Below are 9,205 nucleotides of genomic sequence, written 5' to 3'. Positions count from 1 at the left end.
TTTTTAAACTTTTTTTTGTGTGTTTTAAAATCGAAGTTGGTTTTTGCGAGCATCTGACTTAGTCGTTCCGAAAATCGGAGTTTGTTTTTCGAAATTAAGATAATTTCCCGACCCCGACCCCGCGTTTTGGCTACTACCAAGAAACTGATAGGCCAACTCAAGTAACTTGGTACTGAGAGAAATCATCTAACTCCATTAATTCTTTAGCACCGTGTACCTTAAGAAAGCGCAAAACGTCTGGCTCAAACCTGCATGCGAGCGTCGCTCTCTTGAACTTCGACGGTTACTTGTGTGCACTTAAGTATGGTGGCATTGTCTTCAAACAATTCAACTTACCTTTCCTTGAAGCCGAATAATCGTGGCTCCTCGCACCTATTGTATCTTCTGCATGAGGCGACAAGATGGTTCCGCCCCGGGGGTTCCGCTTCGCTCACTTAGTGCAGTTACGTTGGTTGCTCTTACAAGCAATAAAAAAACCAAAGGATAGAAATTCATTTGGAATATTCTCCAAAACAGACAACGGCTGGGCGAATACGTTTGGAATTGGAAGGTTGGACAATCACGCTACTCGCTAACGAGTAACTTCAGTACGGTGTTCGAGGAGTATCATTCAGACAAGTTTTCGGATCGACATGAAAGTCGTTACAAAACCTTCACTTACTCTAAATTGGGCCTAAAGTTAGCCAATGTGAAGGTTTTGGGTTCCTTTGCAGAAGAATGACCTGTAACAAGTGACATGTGGAATGTTTGACCTGTGTTGATCCTGCCGCATGAGAGTTTCAGGTTCGAAGCTTGCGTGACAAACATAGTCTCGGAAAGAATGCCAGATTGCGTAGTGAAGATTGATATATGCTAAATTCCGCATATTTTTATCCCCTGTCATTGTGTCATATTTCACCGAGCAAGTCGAATCATATTCTTACTCTCGTCTTTGCAGTTGAACTCCCAAGCTCGTGATCAGTCTAGGCTGCATATTATCAGGTGAGGTAGGACTCCGTAAGTTATATCGATCTGGTGGGTGTGTATATAAGTTATTCACCGAAGTGGATTTGAATATGGGGGATACCGAGCAGAGATAAATATATACCACTTCCGTCGACACTAAAAGGTTAATAATATCTTGTTTTAGTGCATACCACATAAGTCGAATAATCAGCCAAATTTGCTTCCTCTGTAACCGAAGCTTAACGGGATCGGAGAAGCCGTTGGAGGTGGGTAGAGAGTAGCTACGACGTACATGAAATATCCACCACCAGCCACGGGTGTCACGAAAACGAAGACCCTCGGAAACGACCCCGCGGACACATTCGCGCTTAATTTAAAGGTGGCTTACTAAAGTGATCAATATTTTGAAATATGTGAAATTAAAGCAACAGTCACTGAAATTGATGTAAAATGTAATTTTAATGACCTACAAATAAATGCAAATCAGGGAGAATGATAAATATAGTGACCGAGCTCCTGGAGGGGACACTAAAAACAAGATATTTCAAACGCCTTTTAATCTAGCCGTACGACCCCACCTTAATATTTCAGGATAGTGAAATCTGTCCGACAGGTTTTTCGCAAATGGCAAAAACGTCTATTTTCGTCTATTTTGATAATAATCCTTTAACCGTGACTAAGGACTGCAATGTCGTGTAAGGATCTTTGCATTACGTTGGATCAACATAAGCATTTTAGGTCAGATCAACAACATTCACGACGGCAGTCTCTTCAAAATGGAACTACGGTCGGCCAAACCCAGCATGATTAGCGCTCAAACTAGAAAGCAGACGCAAAGAGCTGTTTCGGGCTTGTTGGCCCTCGTCAGTGCGACGCAGCTGAAACACAATGAGCGACACATGAGAAAGGTGAAACGTCTCTGAGGCTACAATTGTAGTCTTTAAGATCGGATTACGCAAAGACGACGTTACAGACAATTGAGATAGATGGCCAAAGGCCAACCCTCAACTGATCATGCCAGTACCAATTGGACCGATGGGTCAATGGAGCAATCAGTCAATAAGGCTTGGATCTTCAGGATTTTATTGAAAACAATAATGTGGTAATCTGAAGCTGCAATTGCAAAATTAAAGAATATTGGAAACAAATCCCTTTCTAACGAAAAAGCCAGAAAAAGGTTACGAAGTCAAAAGTACTTACATTTGTCCAGCCTTGTCAGGTACATACGTAGATTAGAGTCCAGTCCGTTGCGATTTCGGCAACGCAACACCATTAATTGAGAAAGAAACTTTGGAATGGCCAATACCATCCTCCTCCTTCAGATAAAAGTTGCAAATAGACCGGAACACCAAGAGATCAACCGCGGCAAAAAATAATAATAAACATTTAACACTAAAGACCGCAACTGATGTCGTGTGACGACCAGGGCCAACAAGCCCGAACAGCTGTCTGCGTCTGCTTTCTAGTTTAAGCGCTGATGAAGATAGGATTGGCCGACCGTAGTTCAGACTATTTTGAAGAAAATGCCTTCGTGAACGTTGTTTGATCTATCCTAACAGTGGTGTCTTTTTAATATGCTTATCAATGTCTGTGTTGATCCAACGTAATGCATAGATCATAACACGTCTTTAGTGTTAACCGTCCAACTGTTCCTGGAACAATTGCCTGAGCAGGATTACGAAAAACGTTTTGAGCAAAACCTTCAACGCATCGAATTTCCATGGAAACGTAGTATGTGGCACAATCGGTGCCGGATTCGGCGGTGGATAAGTGAAAGTACTAAAAATTGGTAGCTCGCGGTGCATGTACTTAAAAATCGGCTGTTAAAAATAATGGAAGTTGAGGAGATGAATGTTGATTTACGCTGCTCAGAAATTTGCAAATATCTCTCGTATGTTAGTTAAAGTAGCTTGTGACGCTTGAGGCGACTTAAAACGAACGAGTCAAACTTCAACGTGTGTCGCTTAAGGCGTGTCTGATAAGTGTCGGGAATATCCTACGAGGTAGCAAGAATCACGGAAAACCAAGTCGACGGTTAACGGCGATTTATTGCTTCAATAGTAACGATCGTAAACTGAAATATCAATATAACGAATTTATAATCAATGTCTCGCGTTTGGAAACCTGATGAAACCCTCGCATTCGTTTTTGAAATAGTACTACCAAAATTTCTTCCGATAGCAAGTCTTATTGTTTTTCCTTTCAGATATGGACGATTCTGAGTATCATTCGTTAAAAGATAAGGTTACGAAAGAGTTAAGTAGCCAAATCAGATACGTTCCATTAGAAGAAAGAAAGGATACTGGAGTGTTGCCGGTTGAGCTGTTGTCCTCAATTTCCCATGGTAATGACACATAAAATTAGAGCCGTTTTCAATTGAGTGTCGAAAGTAATTAGCGAATTACTTTGGTTTACAATTACTTTCAACCAATCAGAAGTGAAACCAAAACCAATCGTGGCTCGCGCGTGCACATTTTCCCGCGCTTTGTGTCGTCTGCGTGTAATTACTTCGAGTTTTGATTGGTTTACTGGATTGTGTCCGTCCTTTTTGATTGGCCAAAGTAATTACTTTGGTTTTGATTTTACGACACTCATTTGAAAATCGCTCTACTGTTCATCTGGCCCAACTGTTGCAACCCTTCCCACATTAAGGTGATTCCCTAGAAATTCCGATAAAAGGGTTGGAAAATGTCGAGGAGATGATCAAAATGTATTAAAAAAGGGGGGTCACCGTGCTTGTTTCCATGGTACGACGCCGACAAATACGGCTATTTACTACTTACTTACTTATTTACTTACTTACTTACACTTTGTGTAAACTAAAACAGAAACTACAATAGGGCTTGATCGCAGGTTACCACGTAATGGCTTTCATTGACTTTCATTTCAGCTCCTGCAATTTGATTGGTTACCGCTTTAAACAAGCCTTGAAATCCGATTGGTTGTTTCGTTTTAGTGTTACCTTCTCATTGGCTGGGGAAATGGTGCGATTTAGAGCAAAAAATAGTGCGATTCGTGCATAATCGTACTGCCTGAGTGAGCCATTGATTAAATTGCAAGAATCACCAGCGATTTCTAAGTGGATGTAAAAAATTATGTGACCTTATGATTAAGCTGCATTTGTTTTCCTGTATGAAAGAGAGTAGCTGAATGTTAAAATAATGTTGATCCTAATAGGAAAATACCAACTCTGTTGGCGAGGAGTGGATATTTTGAAGGATCCTTTAGACTTGGCAATAGTCCAGCAATTGTTGTGGGAACTGAAGCCTCGAACTGTGATCGAGTTTGGTGCTTACAAGGGGGGCTCAGCCTTGTGGGCAGCAGATATGCTGAAAATGTTCGGCTGCAAGTCGCGTGTCATCTCTGTGGACATTGATCTTTCTTTATTGGACTCTGAAGCAAAAGAATCCACCCATGTTGAGTTCATTGAGGGGGACTTAATGCAAGTTGAAAAGATCTTTCCTGCAGAGTTTTTGAAGGTACCGTAGACAGAAGAACTGTAAAAACCTGTAAAAACCTGAAATCACTGTCGTTATACTCAACTTGAGAAAATGATTTTTTTCCAGGGACCATGTTTGAAAATTTATGTTTAAGGGGCTTTGTCACGCAAAATGATGTAATTTCATGACACCCAAAATGCTCAAAAAGTAGAACGAACCATTGCAATAACCACTTAAGACTGTTGAACCACATAAAAGAAATACAACAAAAGGAAATAGAAGCATGGATGGACACAAATGAACAAGATTGAAACGAATTGCATTTGGGAAATCTTGAAAAAAGTCGGCTAGACTTTTTTTTAAGTTTATGGCAAATCGCCTGCATGATAAAGGTCGTTTTTGCTCAGAACCATTGAATTGTTTGTGATGTATCAGTAAAGGAATTCTACATTATCATTTTCGAGTTTTAAACTCGTAATTAACTAAAGATTCCCCCTAAACACTCTAAAATAACGTGACATAGCCCCTTTATTCTTTGAGAGAACAGACCTGAGGGGGTCATTAACCCTCTCACCTTTTAAAGCCGCCCCTTGACGATTAAAATCGCCTGGCATTAGACAGAGTAAAATCTTTAAGCACCACTCTTAGCAGGGAAAGGGTTAAAGGGAACATAGTTTTTGAGTGGATCTAGATGTTGTTAATCCATTCATCCCTGAAGAGATCCCTCCTAAGAGTTAACCCCTTTACCCCTCTCCCTCCTAAGAGTGACACTCATAGATTTTACTCTTTCTAATGCCAGACGATTTTACTCGTCAATGGGGACCTCTTCAGGGTTGAATGGGTTAACAACATCTAGATCCACTCAAAAACTCTGTCCCCTTTAACCCTCTCCCTCCTAAGAGTGACACTCATAGATTTTACTCTGTCTAATGCCAGACGACATTAAAATCATCCAGCATTAGACAGGGTAAAATCTATGTGTCACTCTTAGAAGGGAGAGGGGTAAAGGGGACATAGTTTTTGAGTGGATCTATATGTTGTTAACCCGTTCATCCCTGAAGAGGCCCCATTAATGAGTAAAATTGTCTGGCATTAGACAGAGTAAAATATATAAGTGTCACTCTTAGGAGGGAGAGGGTTAAAGGGGACATAGTGTTTGAGTGGATCTAGATGTTGTTAACCCATTCATCCCTGAAGAGGTCCCCATTGACGAGTAAAATCGTCTGGCATTAGAAAGAGTAAAATCTATGAGTGTCACTCTTAGGAGGGAGAGGGGTAAAGGGGAGTGAGCCATTGATTAAATTGCAAGAATCACCAGCGATTTCTAAGTGGATGTAAAAAATTATGTGACCTTATGATTAAGCTGCATTTGTTTTCCTGTATGAAAGAGAGTAGCTGAATGTTAAAATAATGTTGATCCTAATAGGAAAATACCAACTCTGTTGGCGAGGAGTGGATATTTTGAAGGATCCTTTAGACTTGGCAATAGTCCAGCAATTGTTGTGGGAACTGAAGCCTCGAACTGTGATCGAGTTTGGTGCTTACAAGGGGGGCTCAGCCTTGTGGGCAGCAGATATGCTGAAAATGTTCGGCTGCAAGTCGCGTGTCATCTCTGTGGACATTGATCTTTCTTTATTGGACTCTGAAGCAAAAGAATCCACCCATGTTGAGTTCATTGAGGGGGACTTAATGCAAGTTGAAAAGATCTTTCCTGCAGAGTTTTTGAAGGTACCGTAGACAGAAGAACTGTAAAAACCTGTAAAAACCTGAAATCACTGTCGTTATACTCAACTTGAGAAAATGATTTTTTTCCAGGGACCATGTTTGAAAATTTATGTTTAAGGGGCTTTGTCACGCAAAATGATGTAATTTCATGACACCCAAAATGCTCAAAAAGTAGAACGAACCATTGCAATAACCACTTAAGACTGTTGAACCACATAAAAGAAATACAACAAAAGGAAATAGAAGCATGGATGGACACAAATGAACAAGATTGAAACGAATTGCATTTGGGAAATCTTGAAAAAAGTCGGCTAGACTTTTTTTTAAGTTTATGGCAAATCGCCTGCATGATAAAGGTCGTTTTTGCTCAGAACCATTGAATTGTTTGTGATGTATCAGTAAAGGAATTCTACATTATCATTTTCGAGTTTTAAACTCGTAATTAACTAAAGATTCCCCCTAAACACTCTAAAATAACGTGACATAGCCCCTTTATCCTTTGAGAGAACAGACCTGAGGGGGTCATTAACCCTCTCACCTTTTAAAGCCGCCCCTTGACGATTAAAATCGCCTGGCATTAGACAGAGTAAAATCTTTAAGCACCACTCTTAGCAGGGAAAGGGTTAAAGGGAACATAGTTTTTGAGTGGATCTAGATGTTGTTAATCCATTCATCCCTGAAGAGATCCCTCCTAAGAGTTAACCCCTTTACCCCTCTCCCTCCTAAGAGTGACACTCATAGATTTTACTCTTTCTAATGCCAGACGATTTTACTCGTCAATGGGGACCTCTTCAGGGTTGAATGGGTTAACAACATCTAGGTCCACTCAAAAACTATGTCCCCTTTAACCCTCTCCCTCCTAAGAGTGATACTTATAGATTTTACTCTGTCTAACGCCAGACGATTTTACTCGTCAATGGGGATCTCTTCATGGATGAATGGATTAACAACATCTAGATCCACTCAAAAACTATGTTCCCTTTAACCCTTTCCCTGCTAAGAGTGGTGCTTAAAGATTTTACTCTGTCTAATGCCAGGCGATTTTAATCGTCAAGGGGCGGCTTTAAAAGGTGAGAGGGTTAATGACCCCCTCAGGTCTGTTCTCTCAAAGAATAAAGGGGCTATGTCACGTTATTTTAGAGTGTTTAGGGGGAATCTTTAGTTAATTACGAGTTTAAAACTCGAAAATGATAATGTAGAATTCCTTTACTGATACATCACAAACAATTCAATGGTTCTGAGCAAAAACGACCTTTATCATGCAGGCGATTTGCCATAAACTTAAAAAAAAGTCTAGCCGACTTTTTTCAAGATTTCCCAAATGCAATTCGTTTCAATCTTGTTCATTTGTGTCCATCCATGCTTCTATTTCCTTTTGTTGTATTTCTTTTATGTGGTTCAACAGTCTTAAGTGGTTATTGCAATGGTTCGTTCTACTTTTTGAGCATTTTGGGTGTCATGAAATTACATCATTTTGCGTGACAAAGCCCCTTAAACATAAATTTTCAAACATGGTCCCTGGAAAAAAATCATTTTCTCAAGTTGAGTATAAGGACAGTGATTTCAGGTTTTTACAGGTTTTTACAGTTCTTCTGTCTACGGTACCTTCAAAAACTCTGCAGGAAAGATCTTTTCAACTTGCATTAAGTCCCCCTCAATGAACTCAACATGGGTGGATTCTTTTGCTTCAGAGTCCAATAAAGAAAGATCAATGTCCACAGAGATGACACGCGACTTGCAGCCGAACATTTTCAGCATATCTGCTGCCCACAAGGCTGAGCCCCCCTTGTAAGCACCAAACTCGATCACAGTTCGAGGCTTCAGTTCCCACAACAATTGCTGGACTATTGCCAAGTCTAAAGGATCCTTCAAAATATCCACTCCTCGCCAACAGAGTTGGTATTTTCCTATTAGGATCAACATTATTTTAACATTCAGCTACTCTCTTTCATACAGGAAAACAAATGCAGCTTAATCATAAGGTCACATAATTTTTTACATCCACTTAGAAATCGCTGGTGATTCTTGCAATTTAATCAATGGCTCACTCCCCTTTACCCCTCTCCCTCCTAAGAGTGACACTCATAGATTTTACTCTTTCTAATGCCAGACGATTTTACTCGTCAATGGGGACCTCTTCAGGGATGAATGGGTTAACAACATCTAGATCCACTCAAACACTATGTCCCCTTTAACCCTCTCCCTCCTAAGAGTGACACTTATATATTTTACTCTGTCTAATGCCAGACAATTTTACTCATTAATGGGGCCTCTTCAGGGATGAACGGGTTAACAACATATAGATCCACTCAAAAACTATGTCCCCTTTACCCCTCTCCCTTCTAAGAGTGACACATAGATTTTACCATGTCTAATGCTGGATGATTTTAATGTCGTCTGGCATTAGACAGAGTAAAATCTATGAGTGTCACTCTTAGGAGGGAGAGGGTTAAAGGGGACAGAGTTTTTGAGTGGATCTAGATGTTGTTAACCCATTCAACCCTGAAGAGGCCCCCATTGACGAGTAAAATCGTCTGGCATTAGACAGAGTAAAATCCATAAGTATCACTCTTAGGAGGGAGAGGGTTAAAGGGGACATAGTTTTTGAGTGGATCTTGATGTTGTTAACCCATTCATCCCTGAAGAGGCCCCCATTGACGAGTAAAATCATCCAGCATTAGACAGAGTAAAATATATGTGTCACTCTTAGGAGGGAGAGGGGTAAAGGGGACATAGTTTTTGAGTGGATCTAGATGTTGTTAACCCATTCATCCCTGAAGAGATCCCCATGGACGAGTAAAATTGTCTGGCATTAGACAGAGTAAAATCTATAAGTATCACTCATAGGAGGGAGAGGGTTAAAGGGGACATAGTTTTTGATTGGATCTTGATGTTGTTAACCCATTCATTCCTGAAGAGATCCCCATTGACGAGTAAAATTGTCTGGCATTAGACAGAGTAAAATCTATAAGTATCACTCATAGGAGGGAGAGGGTTAAAGGGGACATAGTTTTTGATTGGATCTTGATGTTGTTAACCCATTCATCCCTGAAGAGATCCCCACTGACGAGTAAAATTGTCTGGCATTAGACAGA

The 9,205-nt window shown here is 40.4% G+C and overlaps 1 protein-coding gene across 1 annotated transcript in view; it reads left to right on the top strand.

Annotated features, from left to right (window-relative positions):
- Positions 1-840: 840 nt before the first annotated feature.
- The window catches only part of LOC137985317 (rhamnosyl O-methyltransferase-like), a 15,288-nt gene continuing 6,923 nt past the window's right edge, over positions 841-9,205 (top strand). The window contains exons 1-3 of the mRNA XM_068832906.1: positions 841-981; positions 3,152-3,289; positions 4,123-4,424. Coding sequence (XP_068689007.1) covers positions 3,154-3,289; positions 4,123-4,424 — 438 coding nt within the window. The 5' untranslated portion in view covers positions 841-981; positions 3,152-3,153. The remainder of the gene's footprint in view (positions 982-3,151; positions 3,290-4,122; positions 4,425-9,205) is intronic.

Source organism: Montipora foliosa, chromosome 14 (assembly GCF_036669935.1).
Source record: "Montipora foliosa isolate CH-2021 chromosome 14, ASM3666993v2, whole genome shotgun sequence".
NCBI lineage: Eukaryota > Metazoa > Cnidaria > Anthozoa > Scleractinia > Acroporidae > Montipora > Montipora foliosa.
The sequence above is the reverse complement of the archived record's forward strand: the minus strand, read 5'-3'. Positions and strand labels throughout refer to the sequence as shown.